The 21869-nt window shown below is 40.8% G+C and overlaps 1 protein-coding gene across 5 annotated transcripts in view; it reads left to right on the top strand.

Moving 5' to 3' along the window:
* Nucleotides 1-21869, top strand: part of PRDM16 (PR/SET domain 16) — an 842524-nt gene that overhangs the window by 770253 nt on the left and 50402 nt on the right. For all 5 annotated transcript variants that reach the window (XM_073561698.1, XM_073561695.1, XM_073561694.1 and 2 more), the window contains one exon: nucleotides 872-974. In XM_073561698.1, the coding sequence (XP_073417799.1) occupies nucleotides 872-974 (103 nt within the window). The remainder of the gene's footprint in view (nucleotides 1-871; nucleotides 975-21869) is intronic.

Raw genomic sequence — 21869 nt, forward strand, 5'->3', positions numbered from 1 at the left:
TTCTGGTTATATTTTGCATTATGTAATAGGCTATTTCTCATAAGGGTGTAGAAACAAAGAAGAAAAAAAAAGTCTGCCATTTGTGGTGGTTTTATAAGCCTCATCTGGGTCTCAGTTGATTTGCCACAGTATAAGCCACTGAGCAAATGCACTAAACCACTAAAAATTCCATTGGAACACGTAGAGCAATACTTAAATCTGAGCTGTAATGTCCTATGGGAAGATTGTGCCATTGCCAAAAATGCCGTTTGTTTTCCCTCCACTCTATCTTCCTTGCAGATACATTGCACTCCTGTCACATTTAACGCAATTTATTTGCAGAAATTAATGCACTCATTTAGCGACCCCATTCTCACATTAAATGTTAAAGATCCGCTTGCACTCATGTAAGAGTGCTGTGGGTATTTTTTTTTTTTTTATGTTAACACCATAACTGGAATATCGCCCAAAGCCGAGCTTTGCCAGAATTCCTTCTCACTACACATCTCTCTGACTTGTATACTCAACCATTAAAAATTTCAACACTCAATTTTAAGCTATACATACTGCTTTAACCCATGCGGAAGGACCTACGAGTCCGGCACGTAAATGATGTTTTACACGCTGTATGTTCGGTCAGGCTCAAATATTCCAAGACCCTATGCACTTGTTAGCGGACTCTAGAATGTCTTTTTTTATTTATATTTATTTTATTTTTATTTGTTTGTGTTTCTTTCTTTTTTTTTGGCCATTCCAAAAATGCAATGTTGAATATCCCAAGGAATGTAATGTAGGAGCTCTGTATCGAATAGATGTAGACTTTGAGAAATTGTTCTGTAGAGTTTATCGTGCACTTACTGACTCTACCTTACTTTCTATGTTTTCAATGCAGCTTTTTTATAAAGTTATTAAAGACATTGAGCCTGGAGAAGAACTGTTGGTTTATATGAAAGAAGGGAATTTTTCCCTTGGAAGCATGCCCCCAAATCTTGAAGGTAAGCTACCGGTATTAGCGCACCCTACCACCCATAGACACAAGTGAACCAAAGAAACAAGAAATCAGTCTGGATTGAGTCATCTTAACACTTGATATATTTTATACTCCAAAAATTAGACTTTTATATGGTTATTCCCCTACCTTGAATAAAATATATTAACAAAGGTCGATAAAACGGATTAAAAGAAAAGCAATTGTAAGATGGCGTTCGATTACTATTAGTTGTGATAGGAGAATTTGTACACATCGATAAATTATTCACATCTTATGAATTTATTCTTTATTTTTATTGGATTTCCTGCCTGACAACAAGCGAGGTTCAAGTATTGATCTGAGCGTGATAAATAAAAAGGCCTGTCATAAAGTCAGAAAAACAAAATCCACAAAAATATTAATGTGGCCATTTTTACAAATGTGTTGCAGATTTATTGCAGCTGATTAGGGAGAGGGAAAATTAGTGGCAATTGTTTACCGGTTTTAGCAATGTGAACTGCGCTGTTTGATATGGTGTGTTTGTAAAGTTTTTGAAAATGCTTTTTGTTTTTTTTTCAAGTTTTACGATAAAGTATTTTAACATAAAAGTGCAATGCAGAGTATACAGGAGAAGCAATAATGGCATTTATTTTTTCCCTCTTAGTGATAGTTTATTTGTAGGTAATTCAAGCTCCATTTCCTAATTCACGTGATTATGTACATGACCAATTTTGGAAAAATTCTATGATGATTTCTGGGATGCACCATTAATATAATTATAGGATCAGAAGTGGATGTGAGAAAAGGCAACATATCCAAGCACCATCATTACTGTATGCACCAATGTACAATATTTAGAGGTCTATAGTGAGGTTTGACAATCACTGTTGTTGTTTGTTCCCTTCTCATAATTTCGACAATGCCCTTCCATACTTAGTTTTGAACCCTGCAGTCATGTAATTAGTGTCTAAAAATGTATGGACATAAAAATAAGAGTTTGGCAGTGGATTAACAGACCTAAAATTCCACAGGTAATTGTGTTGTAGAATCAGCTAATGTTAGAGCACCACCTAGTGTTCGGGATCATCTGTACCCAGCACCACTATACACTACTGTCAGGTAACAAGTCTCTAGTACATTCTCAGGTTTATCTCCTGGAGGAAGAAGATGAAACGTGTTCATTTAAATGTAGAAGAATGAAATCCTTAAAATAAATATAATAATAATTAAAAAAAACTTGATTTATACATTGGGGTGCATCATGTTAGTGACTATAATGACGTCACTAGTTTTAATATGGTCAGCAATGGAATAATCTGCAATATATGTAAAATGGCGTGCATTCCGGTAGAGGGCATAGGGAATCGCAGAGCAATATGGGCATCACTATTTCACGAAGAGAAAGGTTTAGTTTTCTCTTCTACAAGGATTCCCCCAAAGTAACACATATGTGCATTTATGGTCATTTAGGACATGCTGTCTTTACAAGACCTAAGAGAAGAGCAGAGATTAATTTTCTCCTGTACTTTATAAATAGTGATCGATGCTACATGATGCATAAATAAATACTGCTATATCCATAATATGCAATAAATACACAAGTGCCATCCATCCAAATGCCACATTCACCCTAAATAATACTACAACTGGGGTTATGTTTCCATCACGGATGAGATGTTATATATATATATGTAATGTAATCTGGCAAAAATTAAGAGACCACTGCACAGTTTTATAAAAATCAGCTTCTCTACGTGTCTGACAGCCATTCCATTCCAGTGTCATTTGAATTCCAACCAGAGTACACCTCATTCTACTTAATGTGCTTCTGATTAGGTGATCACCTGAACCAAATCTTATTTAACGAAGGTAAGTATAAAAAAAACCCTGCTGTGGTGTTCACAATCCTCTTGCAATAGGACAAGCTGGATGGCAAAACAAGTGCTAGTAATATCCCAAAAGTAATAGGAATGAAAAAATAACTTTTAACCATGCCAAATGAGTTGAAAAGAAAAGTCTTGAGTGAGGAAAAGAAGGGTTCAATTCTGGCTTTACTAGCAGAGGGATACAGTGAGCGTCATGTTGCCTCCATCCTTAAAATTTCTAAGATGGCAGTCCATTACAACAAGGACAAGCAGCAGACATTGGGTACAACAAAGCTACAGACCATCAGAGTGTGAAAACGACTCTCCACTGACTGGGATGACCGTCATCTTATTTGAATGTCACTCACCAACTGCAGGATGACATCAAGTGACCTACAAAAGGAATGGCAAATGGCAGCTGGGGTGAAGTGCATGGCAAGAACAGTTTGTAACAGGCTCCTAGAAGCAGGGATCAAGTCATGTAAAGCTAGAAAAAAGTCTTTCATCAATAAGAAGTAAAGGAGAGCCTGGCTGAAGTTTGCCAAAGACCATAAGGATTGGACTATAGAGGACTGGAGTAAGGTAATCTCTGATGAGTCTAATTTTCGGCTTTGCCCAACACCTGGTCATCTATTGGTTATACGGAGACCTGGAGAGACGTACAAGCCACAGAGTCTTCCACCAACTGTAAAATTTGGTGGAGGATCGGTGATGATCTGTGGATGCTTCAGCAAGGCTGGAATTGTGCAGGTTAATCTTTAAAATTCGTTTATTAACCAAGAAGGAGAAACCACATGTACATTTATGCATACACCAAAATAATACACATGCAGTTTGCCAAAATAATTGCAAGTGAATAGCAATTCACACATTAAATTGTTTATTCAATTTAGTTTCACAGGTCTATGAGTTACTGCTTAGATAATGAATTATTAAACAGATGAACAGAAGCATTGTCAACTCTATATCTTGAAAGTACATATCACAAAAGCACTACCAATCTAATTAAACTACAACCTAACATGCTGCCTAGTACATTATATAATATTAAAAAAAAAAATTGTGATGCCATAAATACATCTCGATAGATTCCAACTATAACAGTCACGGTGGTACCGAGCCTCCACTCCCCGATATAGTGAGATGAGAGGAATTCCATCTATCCCAGATTTTATCAAATTTGCCCATACAGACCCTGTTTTGATAAAGTGTTTGCTCATATGGGATGATCGAGTTCACCAGGTCAATCCAGGCTCTGAGAGAGGGGTTTGACCCTCCCATCCAACGTAACGCCAGCACCTTCCTAGCCAAGAAAAGTGTTTCACATAGAAAAGTCCTAACATAGTGTCCCCAATTCTCCTCATCTAGCACCCCGAATAAACAAACTGATGGACTAAGAGGAACAGGAATTTGCACTAAACATGTTAGCAATAATGTTACTTCAGACCAGTATGTGCAGGTTAATCGTTGCGAAGGATGTATGAATCAAGCCGCATACAAGGTTATCCTGGAAAAACAGTTGATTCCTTCTGCTCAGGCAATGTTCATCAACTCTTGAGGACTGTTTTTTTCCAGCAGGACAATGCGCCATGCCACACAGCTAGGTCAAGCAATGTGTGGATGAAGGACCACCACATCAAATACCTGCCATGGCCAGCCCAATATCCAGACCTGAACCTCATTGAAAACCTCTGGAATGTAATCAGAGGAAGATGGATAGTCACAAGCCATCAAACAAGGAAGAACTTCTTAAATTTTTGTACCAGGAGTGGCATAAGGTCACCCAAAAGCAGTGTGAAAAACTTGTGGAAAGCTTGCCAAGACGCATGAAAGCTGTGATTAAAAATCATGGTTATTCCACAAAATATTGATTTCTGAAGTCTTCCTGAGTTAAAACATTAGTATTATTGCGTCTAAATGATTATGAACCTGTTTTCTTAGCATTATTTGAGGCCTGCAAGAACTGCATTTTTTGTTATTTTGACCATTTCTCATTTTATGAAAATAAATACAATATTTAGTGTTTGGAAATTCGAAGACATGTTGTCAGTAGCTTATAGAATAAAAGAGCAATTTACATTTTACTCAAAACTATGCCTATAAAGAGAAATCAGACAAACTGAAAATTTTGCAGTGGTCACTTAATTTTTGCCAGAGCTGTTTATATATAAACAGTAGAGTAATTACAAACAGAGTGATCTATTTCAAGTGTTTACTTCTGTTAATGTTGATGATTATGGCTTACAGCCAATGAAAACCCAAAAGTCATTATCTCAGTAAATTAGAATACTTTATAACACCAGCTTGAAAAAATGATTTTAAAATCCAAAATGTTAGCCTACAGTAAATGCACTCAATATTTGGTCGGGGCTCCTTTTGCATCAGTTACTGCATCAGTTACTGCATCAATGCGGCGTGGCATGGAGGCAATCAGCCTGTGGCACTTCTGAGGTGTTATGGAAGCCCAGGTTACTTTGATAGCAGCCTTCAGCTCATCTGCATTGTTGGGTCTTGTGTCTCTCATCTTCCTCTTGACAATACCCCATATATTCTCTATGGGGTTAAGGTCAGGCGAGTTTGCTGGCCAATCAAGCACAGTGATACTGTTGTTTTTAAACCAAGTATTGGTACTTTTGGCAGTGTGGATAGGTGCCAAGTCCTGCTGGAGAATGAAATTTCCATCTCCAAAAAGCTTTTCGTCAGAGGGAAGCATTAAGTGCTCTAAAATGTCCTGGTAGACAGCTACGCTGACCTTGATCTTCATAACACACAGTGGACCTACACCAGTAGACAACATGGCTCCCAAAACCATCATTGATTGTGGATACTTCACACTAGGCCTGGAAATCAAGTTCCCAGAGTCTGGCGGAAGAGTTGAGAGACATGCAATCCAAGCTGCTTGAGGTCTAGTGTGAAGTTTCCACAATCAGTGATGCCATGTCATCTGCTGGTGTAGGTCCACTGTTTTTTTTATCAAGACCAAAGTCAGCATAGTCATCTACCCGGAAATTTTAGAGCACTTCATGCTTCCCTCTGCCGACAATCATCTTGGAGATGGAGATTTCATTTTCCAGCAGAACTTGGCACCTGTCCACACTGCCAAAAGTAGCAATACCTGGTTTAAAAACAACAGTATCACTGTGCTGGATTGGCCAGCAAACTCACCTGACCTTAACCCCATAGAGAATCAGTGGTATATGGTCAAGAGGAAGATGAGAGACACCAGACCCAACAATGCAGACAAACTTAAGGCTGCTATCAAAGCAACCTGGGCTTCCATAACACCTCAGCAGTGCCACAGGCTGATTGCCTTCATGCCACATTGTACTGATGCAGTAATTGATATAAAAGGAGCCCCGACCAAGTATTTAGTTCATTTACTGAACATACATTTCAGTAGGCCAACATTTCGGATTTTAAAATCATTTTTTCAAGCTGGTGTTATAAAGTATTATAATTTACTAAGATAATGACTTTTGGGTTTTCATTGGCTGTAAGCCATAGTCATCAACATTAACCCCTTCACTACCAAGGGTGGTTTGCATGTTAACTCCCGGGCCAATTTTTATAATTCTGACCACTGTCCCTTTATGAGGTAATAACTCTGAAACGCTTCAATGGATCCCGGTGATTCTGACAGTGTTTTCTCATGACATATTGTACTTCATGTTAGTGGTAAAATTTAATTCAAATAACTTGCGTTTATTTGTGAAAAAATGGAAATTTGGGGAAAATTTTTAAAATTTCGCAATTTTCCAAATTTGAATTTTTATGCCCTTAAATCACAGAGATACGGCACACAAAAAACTTAATAAATAACATTTCCCACATGTTTACTTTACATCAGCACAATTTTGGAACCAAAATTTTTTTTTGTTAGGAAGCTACAAGGGTTAAAAGTTGTCCAGCGATTTCTCATTTTTTCAACACCATTTTATTTTTACAGACCACATCACATTTGAAGCCACTTTTAGGGGTCTATATGATAGAAAATACTCAAAAGTGACACCATTCTAAAAACTGCCCCCTTAAGGTGCTCAAAGCCACATTCAAAAAGTTTATTAACCCTTCAGGTGCGTCACAGGAATTTTTTTGAATATTTAAAAAAAATGAACATTTAAATTTTTTTCAAAAAAAAATACTTCAGATTCAATTTTTTTTATTTTACCAAGGGTAACAGAAGAAATTGGACTGGAAAAGTTATTATGCAATTTGTCCTGAGTACGCTGATACCTGATATGTGGGGGGGAACCACTGTTTCAGCGCATGGCAGAGCTCAGAATGGAAGGAGTGCCATTTGACTTTTTCAATGCAAAATTGGCTGGAATTCAGATCGGACGCCATGTCACATTTGGAGAGCCCCTGATGTACCTAAACAGCGGAAACCACCCACAGGTGACCCCATATTGGAAACTAGACCCCCAAGGAACTTATCTAGATATGTGGTGAGAACTTTGAACCCACAAGGGCTTCACAGAAGTTTATAACGTACAGCGGTACAATTAAAAAATCATATTTTTTCCACAAAAATTATCTCTTCACCCCCAATTTTTAATTTCCCAAGGGTAACAGGACCCTAAAAGTTATTGTTCAATTTGTCCTGAGTACGCTGATACCCCATATGTGGGTGTAAACGACTATTTGGGCGCATGGCAGAGCTCAGAAGGGAAGCAGCGTCATTTGACTTTGTTGGCTGGAATTGAGATCAGACACCATGTCGCGATTGGAAAACCTCTGATCTACCAAAGCAGTGGAAACCCCCCACAAATGATACCATTTTGGAATCTAGACCCCCCAAGGAACTTATCTAGATGTGTGGTGAGCACTTTGAACCCCCCAGTGCTTCACAGAAGTTTATAACGCCCGAGCGTGAAAATAAAAAAATCATATTTTTTCCACAAACATGATCTTTTAGTCACCAATTTTTTTATTTTTCCAAGGGTACCGGGAGAAATTGGACCCTAAAAGTTGTTGTCCAATTTGTCCTGAGTACGCTGATACCCGATATGTGGGAGAAAATTACTGTATGGGCACATGTCAGGGCTCGGAAGGGAAGTAGTGATGTTTCGGAATGCAGACTTTGATGTAATGGTCTGCGGGTGTCATGTTGCCTTTGCAGAGCCCCTGATGTACCTAAACAGTGGAAACCCCCCACAAATGACCCCATTTTGGAAACTAGACCCCCTAAGGAACTTACCTAGATGTATGGTGAGCACTTTGAACCCCCCAGTGCTTCACAGAAGTTTATAACGACCGGGTGTGAAAATAAAAAAAATCGTATTTTTTCAACAAACATGATCTTTTAGTCCCCTGTTATGAGTTCATTTTTCCCTTCACCCTTGAGGTCTGATGAACTCCCTCCTCTGGTGAAGGAAGGTAGTGAGACTGATTACCAAACACCTGGGCAGCTAGATGATAACTGGGTGGCTGGAATTGAGGACTGGATATAAGGCTGCCAACGCCCTTCTTCCTGGCTGGTGATTTTCCTGCTGGATTCTTGGAGACCAGTCTGATTCCTGCGTCTCAAAACTAAGTTTTTCTGCTCTGCTTTGTACTCTTCAGTTTTGTTTTTGTTTGCCTTGTTTTTTGGGAGTTCTGCCATCCCCGGCCGGGGGTGAGCTGAATTCCATTTTTGTCTCTGATCTGTTGATCTTTTGCTCTGTCTTCAGAATATACCTGAGTGCTGATATAGTCTTTTGAAGCCTAGCGACTTCAGGGCCTGTTTTTCCTATCAGTTGGTTGGCTCATTTTGATAGGGTTTTTGCGGATGGCAGACAGCAGCTTTCCTATCCTGTCCTATGTAGTTAGCTTGGGCCCCATCATTTGCTCAACCTATCTGTGTTAGTGTTTTCATCTTGCTTCACCGTCATTATATGTTGGGGGCTGCCTATTGCTTTGGGGTCTGCTCTGGGGCAGTTTAGTTTTCCCCTTTCTGTCTTTAGGCTATGTAGCTCTCCGGCTGTGATCGAGGGGTCTAGGGCACCGTAGGAACCCCCCACGGCTACTGCTAGTTGTTGTGGATAGGTTCAGGGGTCTGCAATCCGATAGCTGCCAACCTCTCTGGTTTTTCTGGACTTAGCTGGTATTTTGTTTTTTCCTCCTTCGGTGACTCATCATAACAGAATCACCAGCCATACCACAGATCCTAGGGTACTCAAGAGCAGGAGAGAATTGTAAAAATGAAAGGAAAAAAAAAAAGTGTCAGAATTTTTTTTTTTTTATGTGCATATTTTTTCCTCTATATCTCTGAGGCCATAGGGGGAATTTTTCTCTCAATGGAGATGAAGCAATTGTCTGATCGTGTGGAGCAGCTCTCTGCTGAAGTGCGGGGAATTTCCGCCTATCTGGCTCATTCACATGCTGCTGAACCAAAGATTCCTACTCCTGATGTGTTTTTTGGGGATCGGTCTAAATTCTTGAATTTCAAGAATAATTGTAAATTATTTTTTGCCTTGAAGCCTAACTCGTCGGGGAACTCCGCGCAGCAGGTTAAAATTGTCATCTCTTTGCTGCGCGGCGATCCCCAGGATTGGGCGTTTTCTTTGAAACCTGATGATCCTATTCTGAATAATGTGATCGCATTTTTTCAAGCCTTGGGGTTGATGTATGATGAACCTAATGCTATTGATCAGGCTGAAAAGACCCTGTTGGCATTAAGCCAGGGTCAGGATTCAGCAGAGTTGTACTGTCAAAAATTCCAAAAGTGGGCTGTCCTTACTACCTGGAATGATGGTGCCTTGGCAGCCCTCTTTCGGAAGGGTTTGTCAGAAACTGTAAAAGATACTATGGTGGGATTTCCTGTTCCCTCTGGTCTTGACTATTCTATGTCATTAGCCATTCAGGTGGATCGGCGTTTACATGAATGCAAAACTACACAAGAGATGTTGCCACCTGTTGAACAAATGTCTGAACCTATGCAATGTGATAGAGTTTTATCTAGGGTGCAACGTCAGGAGTTCAGAAGGCTTAATAAGCTGTGTTTTTTTTGTGGAGATGCCTCGCATATTATTTCTGTCTGCCCTAAACGAGAGAAACGTTGTGCACACACGTTTTCTGTGGGTGATGTTCAACCTAAGTTTCTTCTGGCAATTACTCTGATCTGCTCCCTGTCCACATTTTCCGCCAAGGCTTTTGTGGAATCAGGAGCAGCTCTGAACCTGATGGACTTGGATTTTGCTAAACGTTGTGGATTTCCTATGACACCTCTGCGGATGCCTATCCCTTTTGAGGGGTATTGATGCTACTCCTTTGGCGAAGAATAAACCTCAGTTTTGGACCCAGGTGGTAATGCGGGTCGCCCCAGACCATCAAGAAAATTGCAGATTTTTGGTGTTGCATAATTTGCATGATACCATTGTTCTGGGGTTTCCCTGGTTGCAAATCCATAATCCAGTTCTGGATTGGAAATCTTTGTCTGTGGTGAGTTGAGGTTGTCGGTGTGCCCTTAGTGATGCTCCTGTTTTCTCCACCTCTCCCCAGTCGCATGATGTTCCTGACTATTTGGCTGACTTTTATGATGTATTTAGTGAGAATGAGTCTGCGTCTTTGCCTCCTCGTAGGAGTTATGACTGTGCAATTGAGCTGAACCCGGGGTGTAAATTCCCCAAGGGTCGGCTTTTCAATTTATCTGTACCCGAGCACGAGGCTATGCGATCCTATATTAAGGAGGCATTGGAGAAGGGTCATATTAGACCATCCTCTTCACCCTTAGGTGCTGGGTTTTTTTTTCGTGGCTAAAAAGGATGGTTCATTAAGGCCTTGTATTGACTATCGTGCCCTCAACAAAATTACTGTTAAATATCAGTATCCGTTACCCCTGATTTCTGATCTATTCTCCAGAGTTAAAGGTGCTTGCTGGTTTACCAAGCTTGACCTCAGGGGGCGTATAATCTTATTCGCATTAAGCATGGGGATGAATGGAAGACGGCGTTTAATACTCCGGAGGGACATTTTGAGTACCTGGTGATGCCTTTTGGGCTCACTATGCCCCTTCTGTCTTCCAGTGCTTCATGAACGATATATTTCGAGACTTTGTGGATACATTTTTGATTATCTATCTGGATGATATTTTGATCTTCTCCAAGAATTGGGACTCTCATGTGGAACATGTTCGGACTGTGTTCCGCATTTTGAGGGAGAATTCCCTGTATGTCAAGGGATCGAAATGCCTTTTTGGGGTACAGAGGGTTTCATTTTTGGGATTTATTTTGTCTCCGTCAACTATTGAAATGGACCCGGCCAAGGTACAGGCCATTTATGATTGGGTTCAGCCCACTTCTTTGAAGGCCCTCCAGAAGTTTTTGGGTTTTGCTAATTTTTATTGGAAATTTATAGCTAATTTTTCTGGTATTGCCAAGCCATTGACGGATTTGACTAGGAAGGGTGCTGATGTGCTGAATTGGTCTCCGGAGGCTGTTTCTTCCTTTCAGGAGCTGAAGCAAAGATTCACTTCTGCTCCGGTTTTGTGGCAACCTGATGTCTCACTCCCATTTCAGGTGGAGGTGGACGCTTCTGAGATTGGTGCAGGAGCGGTGTTGTCCCAAAAAGATCCTGTGACATCTAAAATGAATCCTTCTGCTTTCTTTTCCCGAAAGTTCTCCCCATCCGAACGTAACTATGATGTGGGGAATCGGGAACTGTTGGCCATGAAATGGGCATTTGAGGAGTGGAGATATTGGTTGGAGGGAGACAAATACCAAGTCGTGGTCCTTACTGACCACAAGAATTTGATTTACCTGGAGTCAGCCAAGCGCTTGAATCCTAGACAGGCTAGGTGGGCATAGTTTTTCACACGTTTTGATTTTGTGGTCTCTTTTCTTCCGGGCACTAAGAATGTCAAGGCAGACGCCCTCTCTAGGAGTTTCCTTGCTGATTCTCCTCTTGTGACTAAGCCTGCTACCATCTTAGGCGAGGGGGTAGTTCTTTCTGCCATCTCACCCGATTTGAGACGTGCTCTGGAAAAGTTTCAGGAGGACAAACCTGAGCGTTGTCCCAGTGGAAAGTTGTATGTTCCTGACCAGTGGAGGAAGAGAGTGATGTCTGAAGTTCATTGCTCTGCATTGGCTGGTCATCCAGGTATTTTTGTACTAGAGATCTGGTGAGTCGGTATTTTGGTGGCCCGCCTTGTCTCGTGTTGTCAGGAATTTTGTGCAGTCCTGTGGGACTTGCTCCCGGTCTAAACCTTGTTCTCGCTCTAGTGGCTTGTTGATGCCTTTGCCGGTGCCCAGGAGGCCATGGACCCATATTTCAATGGATTTTATCTCTGATATGCCTGTCTCTCAGAGAATGACTGTTATTTGGGTGATTTGTGATAGATTCTCTAAGATGGTCCATCTTGTACCACTCCCTAAGTTGCCATCTTCCTCTGAGTTGGTGCCCTTGTTTTTGCAACAGGTGGTTCGCTTGCACGGGATTCCTGAGAACATTGTATCTGACAGAGGAGTTCAGTTTGTGTCTAGATTTTGGAGGACTTTCTGTTCCATGCTGGGAATTCAGTTGTCCTTCTCGTCTGCGTTTCACCCTCAGACTAATGGGCAGACGGAGAGAACAAACCAGACTTTGGAGTCGTATTTGAGATGTTTTATTTCTGCTGATCAGGATGATTGGGTTTCATTTTTGCCCTTGGCCGAATTTGCTTTAAATAATAGAGCTAGTTCTGCCACTTTGATGTCACCTTTTTTTTTGTAACTTTGGTTTTCACCCTCGATTTTCTTCAGGGCAGGTCACTCAGTTTTTAATGACTCTATATAATATATGAGTTTCACTTTTTGTATTGAAGAACCAAAATAAATTTACTTTTTGTTGCTAATTTTGTGAGATGCACTTGCATATGTGTATGTATATATGCATATATGTATGTGTGTGTTAGTATCTATATATATATCTATTATATAAAGCTCACGTGTGTGTATGTATGTATGTATGTCCAGGATTGGCATCCGCGCCGTCGCAGCTACAACCACAAAATTTGGCACAGTCACACATCTGGACCCCGAGAGCCTCCTAGGCTATGTTGTGAGGCGAAATTTTAACCCCGCGTGTTTCAATTCACCAAACAATTTTGCCCCTATCTACATAATGGGGAAAAAGTGTGTGTCAAGCCCCGCCCCTCATTATGATGTCATAATGGTTGCCATGGCGACTCTGATGTCATCATAGGTTGCAAGCCCCGCCGCTCATTATGATGTCATAATGGTTGACTATGGGATGGAGGATGTGTGATGGGTATATGGGCACTGGACTATGGGATGGCGGATATGTATGATGGGTATATGGGCACAGGACTATGGGATGGAGGATGTGTGATGGGTATATGGGCACTCGACTATGGGATGGCGAATATGTATGATGGGTATATGGCCATGGGACTATGGGATGGAGGATGTGTGATGGGTATATGGGCATGGGACTATGGGATGGAGGATGTGTGATGGGTATATGGGCACTCGACTATGGGATGGAGGATATGTATGATGGGTATATGGGCACGGGCCTATGGGATCGTGGATATGTATGATGGGCACGGGACTATGGGATGGAGGATATGTATGATGGGTATATGGGCATGGGACTATGAGATGGAGAATATGTATGATGGGTATATGGGCATGGGACTATGGGATGGAGGATGTGTGATGGGTATATGGGCACTCGACTATGGAATGGAGGATAGGTATGTTGGGTATATGGGCACGGGACTATGGGATGGAGGATAATTATAATTTGTTATAACTATCCACAGTTAGTTACTATGCCCGGGCAGCGCCAGACTCTTCAGCTATTATATATATATATATATATATATATATATAATGTATGTGTGTGTGTGTGTGTGTGTGTGTGTGTGTGTGTGTGTGAAAAGTCAAGTAGAGACCAAAAAACCCACATTTCCTCCATGATCATTATGTCATGATTGCCACAATTAATTTATTTCTGTTGTTACACTGAAGTTAAGGAAAAGGTCATCATTAATGATAAATAAAATCTAGGAAATAGACCGCACTTCTCACATAACTGGTCGAAATATTAGGTCACTGTTTGACAATAGCCCAGAGGGGTCACGTGCAGTTCACGGTGCAAAACTAAAGGTCAATCGATTCCATATCAAAGGCAATTGGAGAGATCACATGTAACAGTGGTATTGTGAATGGATTAGGTCTGATATATACAGACCAATGGTTATACAGTTGTGGCCAAAAGTATTGACACCCCTGCAATTTTGTCAGATAATACTCAGTTTCTTCCTGAAAATGATTGCAATCACAAATTCTTTGGTACTATTATCTTATCTATATATTCTTTAATTTGTCTTAAATGAAAATCACAAAAGAGAATGAAGCAAAAAGCAAAACATTGATCATTTCACACAAAACTCCAGAAATGAGCCAGAGAAAAGTATTGGTACCCTCAGCCTAATACTTGGTTGCACAACCTTTCGCCAAAATAACTGCGACCAACTGCTTCCGGTAACCATCAATGAGTTTCTTACAATGCTCTGCTGGAATTTTAGACCATTCTTCTTTGGCAAACTGGTCCAGGTCCCTGATATTAGAAGGGTGCCTTCTCCAAACTGCCATTTTTAGATCTCTCCACAGGTGTTCTATGGAATTCAGGTCTGGACTCATTGCTGGCCACCTTAGAAGTCTCCAGTGCTTTCTCTCAAACCATTTTCTAGTGCTTTTTGAAGTGTGTTTTGGGTCATTGTCCTGCTGAAAGACCCATGACCTCTGAGGGAGACCCAGCTTTCTCACATTGGGCCCTACATTATGCTCCAGTCCAGTGCCAGAGGCAGCAAAGCAACCCCAATACATCAGGGAACCTCCGCCATGTTTGACTGTAGGGACCGTGTTTTTTTCTTTGCCTCTTTTTTTCTCCTGTAAACTCTATGTTGATGCCTTTGCCCAAAAAGCTCTACTTTTGTCTCATCTGACCAGAGAACATTCTTCCAAAACGTTTTAGGCTTTTTCAGGTAAGTTTTGGCAAACTCCAGCCTGGCTTCTTTATGTCTCGGGGTAAGAAGTGGGGTCTTCCTGGGTCTCCTACCATACAGTCCCTTTTCATTTAGACGCCGACGGATAGTACGGGTTGACACTGTTGTACCCTCGGACTGCAGGGCAGCTTGAACTTGTTTGGATGTTAGTCGAGGTTCTTTATCCAACATCCGCACAATCTTGCGTTGAAATCTCTTGTCAATTTTTCTTTTCCGTCCACATCTAGGGAGGTTAGCCACAGTGCCATGGGCTTTAAACTTCTTGATGACACTGCGCACGGTAGACACAGGAACATTCAGGTCTTTGGAGATGGACTTGTAGCCTTGAGATTGCTCATGCTTCCTCACAATTTGGTTTCTCAAGTCCTCAGACAGTTCTTTGGTTTTCTTTCTTTTCTCCATGCTCAATGTGGTACACACAAGGACACAGGACAGAGGTTGAGTCAACTTTAATCCATGTCAACTGGCTGCAAGTGTGATTTAGCTATTGCCAACACCTGTTAGGTGCCACAGGTAAGTTACAGGTGCTGTTAATTACACAAATTAGAGAAGAATCACATGATTTTTCGAACAGTGCCAATACTTTTGTCCACCCTCTTTTTTATGTTTGGTGTGGAATTATATCCAATTTGGCTTTAGGACAATTCTTTTTGTGTTTTTTCATTTAAGACAAATTAAATGAAAATAATAATAACAAAGAATTTGTGTTTGCAATAATTTTCAGGAAGAACCTGAGTATTATCTGACAAAATTGCAGGGGTGTCAATACTTTTGGCCACAACTGTATAATCTGTAGCCAATTATAGTGATGAAGTCAATATTTCATATTTTTGCCTAAAATAAAAAAAAAAACAGGCTTAAGGGTTGGAGCTTAAATCGGTTTTCCAGTTAAAGCGAATTCTATTGTAATATACAGTAGCCACCAACAGTTTTGCATTCTTTTTAAAGTCTGTTGACTTCTTTCTGGTTGTTGTGATGACATTTTCCTGGTGTTTTTAGTAAACCGGAAGCAAATAGTTGTCAGCTATAAGGATGAAAATTGTATTTTACATTGTTTTATCCTTTTATGTGGTAGTTTTCAACATTTGCTGGGCCAAATGTTTTGCAAATTTTGTCATGGATAGTTGAATTTTTGGGTAGTTATGGGTAGTCAAAAAAAATTTTTGTGTGAATTTTTTTGTGTGTGTGTTTTAAGGTTAAAATATGACAAAGACAAAGCCAAATTTGTCACCAGATGTCAGGAAGCTTATTATTCTGAGAGTGAAGTCAGGCAAAAGCCAAAAAGAGATAGCTATGGAAATCAACTGCTCTCAGAGTCAAGTGTCACGTATAATAAAGAAAGAAAAAGAAGGTTATGGAACAGCTGACAGACCTAGAAGTGGATGGCCATGGAAAACTTCTTCCAAAGTTGATCACATAATTAAGAAAAAGTCAATATCTGATGTCCATAAAAGTGCTGTACAGATTTTGCACCAAATGAATGAAGAATATGGGGTCAAAGTGAGTCGCTAAACTGTGGTGCAATGGCTAAGAGCAGTAGGGATGAATGCACGAGTTCCAGTCAAGAAATTTTTCATCTTTGCAAAGAATCAGATGGTCCAACTTGAGTTTTCCAAAGATCACAGCCAATGGAAATAGACAGATTGGTCTACGGTCTGGTGGTCAGATGAATCCAAGTTCAATCTGTTTGGTAGTGATGGCAAGCACTATATATACCGCCCAATTGGAAAACATAATGATGTAAGGTACCAAACACCTACAGTGAAGCATGGTGGTGGTAATATCATGGTTTGAGGCTGGTATTCTGCATCTGCCATTGGCTCTTTGCATAGAATTGATGGAAATATGAATGCTACCATGTACAATTATATACTGGAGAATGTGTTGCTGCCACATGGTAAAACCAAAGTAGGCAGGGACAGGACATTCCAGCAAGACAATGATCCTAAGCACACATCCAGTTTAGTCAAAAACTGGTTAGCAAAGAAAAATATTGCCTGCTGAAATGGTCAAGCCAATCACCTGATTTAAACCCTATAGAGCATCTTTGAGATGAGTAAGGGCGATGAGTTGAGGCCCGTACCCATAGAAATAAACATGAATTGTTTGCAGATTTACAAAAGGATTGGAGCAAGATCCCTCAGAATGTCTTGAATACCCTGATGGATTCAATACCTTGTTGGAGTGGTGCAGTAATTAAAGCAAGAGATTATGCTCCAAATACAAAGTTATGACATTGTAAACAATGAATTACTCTCTACATTGTGATCAATAAGTAGTATATACAAAACTTCTAGCAGTCAGTTTTCTTTAATTCAATGACCATACCTATATTCTAAAGCATTTTGGTTAAAACTAAGGTCTTGCATGATGACAACTTCTTGCACTTCCAACTCTTCACCAGGAAAATGGCATCATAATACCAAGACAGAAGTAATCACACTTTCAAAAAGAAAGCAAAACTTTTGGTCGCTACTGTATATAAGTCATACAGCCTAATAATGTACTGTACTTCTGTTATCAAAGGCTCTCTTAGAGGGGATCTGTCATCCCTGGGACATTTTTATGCTATTACTACGGGCATAGAGGTGATAGAATTGTATGCCTCATAGCTGTGGTATTGCAGTTGAGAAATTAACTTGTAATCCTTAATGTTAATGATTTATTCCAGGCTCTGCGGTGTGTGGCGTCTGGGAGAAAATTCTGCCACCGGTGTTCATTTGCATACCACGCCCTCTCCCATCAGCGTCACAGTGCCATGTGATGTGTATTGATAGCCCCAGAATCCCGCTTCTGCACCTCTCAATCATGCGATTATACATACCTTATCTGCCTTTCTATGGACATTGGGTTCAGTTTTCTTCTGAGCTGGTGCCTGCACAATAGAACAGACAACTGTTTTTCACATATTCAAAAAGACAACTATTTTCACCAGTTTTTGCTCAGTTTTATCATCAGTGTTTCATCAGTTCTTGTATGCAAATAAATCCCCCCAAAAATGATGAATGTTTGGTAACTTCTATCAGTCAGTAAAAACGGACAGCGCTACAATGCAGCTAGGATGCCATCAATGCACTGTCTGAGTTTTTCATGGACTCATAGACTGAATGACTTAGGATTTGATCATACTCATGGACCAAACTGACACATCTCCATTTTCATCCTCTGACAAATGAACAAAACGCTAATTTGTTGGATGAAATCATCTTTTCAGTTGCTTAAAAAAATCATTGTTTGCGCATAGATCCTGTCTACATAGGACCAATACTACAGAGAACAATGATTACTGGCTATGCTGAACACATGGGAGAGGCGGTCCGATTGTTTAAATAGGCTATTAAAGGACCGCCAATTGTCAAATATGGAGCCTATCAGCTGTTGCTTGATGCCACAAGTCGGCCAGTGTAAACCCAGCTTAAAGAAAACCTGTCAGTAGTATCAACTCTCCTGAGCCATCTATATAGGCATGTAGGTCATAGGAAGCTGAATAAAATGATACCATAATATCTGCGATCTGATGTCTTATTCCAGAAAAATCTATGTTTTTCTTAATTTGTAAATGAGCTGTTAAGATCTATGGGCCGGACATAGATCTTCCTGAGAATCTGCCTCTAGAGATTATTGTAAATGAAAGGGAGAGTTACCAGTGTGAGACGTGTATATCAGGAGAGCAGTCATTACATATCTCACACTGGTATTGCCACCATTTATTTAAAATAAGCTCTGGAAGCAGATCCTCAGGGAGATCTATGTCCAGCCCATAGATCTTAACAGCTCAGCTACATATTAAGAAAAATGTGAATTAAGGGCCTGTCACACTAAGCGATATCGCTAGCAATATCGCTATAACTTGTGACGTTATAGCGATATTGCTAGCGATATCGCTGTGTGTGATACTTACCTCCGACCACTCCCCTGCTGGTTATCGCTGATCGCGCGAGAACGTCCTGGACCGTTTCTCGTCATCAGCTTCCTGCGGCGCTTCCTGTGGAGAGACGAGCGACGAGTGTGGAGCCGGGCAGGAGGATGTCAGGATCGCCTATTGTGACAGGTAGGTAGTGACCCCTGACCACTGCTATGTCGCTGGTGAGACCTGCCTGTGTGGCAGCTCACTAGCGACCACTTAGCGATGCACCAGCGATCCTGACCGCGTCATATCGCTGGTCGGGATCGCTGGTACATCGCTAAGTGTGACAGTACCTTTACTCATGAATAAAAAATTGAATCACAGATATCAAAGTATCATTTTATTCAGCTTTTTGCAACCTACCTGCCCATATAGATGGCTTAGGATCCTACTGACAGATTCCCTTTAAGTTAATTTTTTTTACTTTTTTTGTTAAACTGCTGACAAAATATTTGCCATACCAAATAAATTTGAGATGATCAAGACTTGCCTACTCCTTTTAATTCTTAAAATGCTAACATTTATTTGCATATTCTTTATTTTCTTTTTGGACACCTATTCTGCCAGAGACTAAATAATTCAATAGCCAACATATTTTTATTGTCAAGATAATTTTTTTTCTCTGTGAATTACATGGAAAAACAAATGCAAAAATGTTCTTCATGAAGATAATTATCATCAAATTTTTTTTATGCCAACCCCGGCCAAATGCACTAGACCCCTTATCTCTGTTGGAATTTTGAGTAGGGTTCTTGAACTCCTTTGAGACTTTATTCTGGTAGATTAGCATGTCCATGCCATATTAATTGCCTTCCTCTTGGTTCTTCTGAAAGCTATTAGGAACTGATTTTTTTTTCAGTAACATTCCATCATTGTCCCGAGTGTTACTAATGGAACTTTAGAAAGATGCTTGTTGCAACCACAAATTTTGCAAACAAGACAGAGCACTAGCACATTTTTTTGTATATAAGGTATTATGGACTGATCTGTTTCTTCAGGTCTGGAGTTGTCTTTGTTCTTCAAATAAATACTTTATAAATGGAGCTTAGGTACCATCAGGAATTTGGAATTGCATGAAACCTAAGAACGTAGAATTTCAGAAGTACTACCATCATCTTAAATTTAAGACCCATTTAAGATAGACTGTACAATTAGTTGATTCATCTTCTGGAACCAAAGTCAGACAGTTAACTAACTGATTGTATAAGGCATGGATATGTGCACACAACGTTTTCTAGATGTCGGCACCCGCATCATATTTTGAATTCCTTTCAAAGCCTTAAGAGGTTAATAGAAGTAACAAAAGACAGAATAAATGCACAGCATTACATTTTGACATTGCAATACATATGTTCATTTTTTTTAGCGCTTTTTCAGGCAACTTCCAGGCAGAATTTGCCTGAAATTGACATTGCATGCTCATACCATTTCAAAGTTCTATGCAGTTGGATTCCTAAAGGCTCTTTCACACATCCAGGTCTCCAGTACATTCCGCAAAAACATGCAAAACACAAGCCGTGGAGACACCATCACATGTTTCTCAATGCAAGCAATGACTAGCCAGGTCTTTCCCCAGGAAGGAACAACCACGGGAAGGGCAGTCTCCAATGAAGGAAACCACCTTTGCCAAAACATGGTATCCATCCACAGACAGCTCCTACTGGCCAGTTTCCTACTCCACACTGATGAGGGGCAATACCCCGAAACAGCTGTCTGTGGATGGATACCATGTTTTGGCATGATGGGGGCATGATGGGGGCATTGCTCTAGAATCACTGCGTTGAGAAACATGATGGTATCTGCGCAGTGTTGGATGTTGATCTCCATGAGTTCATTCATCCTCACTTTTCACAGTCTTCCGCTATGCATTGCTCCTACTGGCCAGTTTCCTACTCCACACTGATGAGGGGCAATACTCCGAAACAGCTGTCTGTGGATGGATACCATGTTTTGGCATAGGTGGTTTCCTTCATTGGAGACTGCCCTTCCCGTGGTTGTTCCTTCCCGGGGAAAGACCTGGCTAGTCATTGCTTGCGTTGAGAAACATGTGATGGTGTCTCCGTGGCTTGTGTTTTGCATGTTTTTACATATTTCCCATAAGGGATGGGGGCATTGCTCTAGAATCACTGCATTGAGAAACATGTGATGGTGTCTCCACAGTGTTGGATGTTGATCTCCATGAGTTCATTCATCCTCATTTTTCACAGTCTTCTACTAGGCATTGCTCCTACTGGCCAGTTTCCTACTCCACACTGATGAGGGTCAATACCCCGAAACAGCTGTCTGTGGATGGATACCATGTTTTGGCATAGGTGGTTTCCTTCATTGGAGACTGCCCTTCCCATGGTTGTTCCTTCCCGGGGAAAGACCTGGCTAGTCATTGCTTTCATTGAGAAACATGTGATGATGTCTCCGCGGCTTGTGTTTTGCATGTTTTTACATATTTCCCATAAGGGATGGGGGCATTGCTCTAGAATCACTGCATTGAGAAACATGTGATGGTGTCTCCGCAGTGTTGGATGTTGATCTCCATGAGTTCATTCATCCTCTTTTTCCAGTACATTTGGTGACAGTTTTCACACGTACCGGAGACACTGACACACGTAGACCCATTCAAGTAAATGGGTGTGTGCACGTCAGTGTGTTTCCACCGACCGTGTGTCTGTGTGCAAAACACGCTGACATGTCCGTTTTTTTCCATCAGCATGGACCGCAAAATGTCCCACACACGTGTACATGAAGAACACACCTGGATATCATCCATGTGACAATGCACCTGTGCCAGGAAAGAATCGATGCAGTAAGCGCTGTTCCCCGCTGCGGGGTGCTGAAGACACTCTCATCATTCTCCCTTGCTCCGCCGGTGATCAGCATGAGCAGGGGAGAATGAGGAGAGTTATATTCAAGTGAGAATAATGACAGCAGGTGGCGGCTGATGGGACTATTACTCCCATCAGCATACCCCTGCTGCCACTAATAACAGTGACCGCAGCAGCGGCTGATGAGAGTATTCACTAGCCGCTCCTGCACTATAAATAAATCATTTAAAAAAAATGTAGGTACCCATTTTTAATAACCAGCCGGGCAAAACTCACAGCTGGGGACTGCAACCCTCAGCTGTCAGCTTCAGCAAGGCTGATTATCAAAAATAGAGGAGTC

Source organism: Dendrobates tinctorius, unplaced genomic scaffold (assembly GCF_039654945.1).
Source record: "Dendrobates tinctorius isolate UK_male_01 unplaced genomic scaffold, ASM3965494v1 ptg000326l, whole genome shotgun sequence".
NCBI classification, from domain to species: domain Eukaryota; kingdom Metazoa; phylum Chordata; class Amphibia; order Anura; family Dendrobatidae; genus Dendrobates; species Dendrobates tinctorius.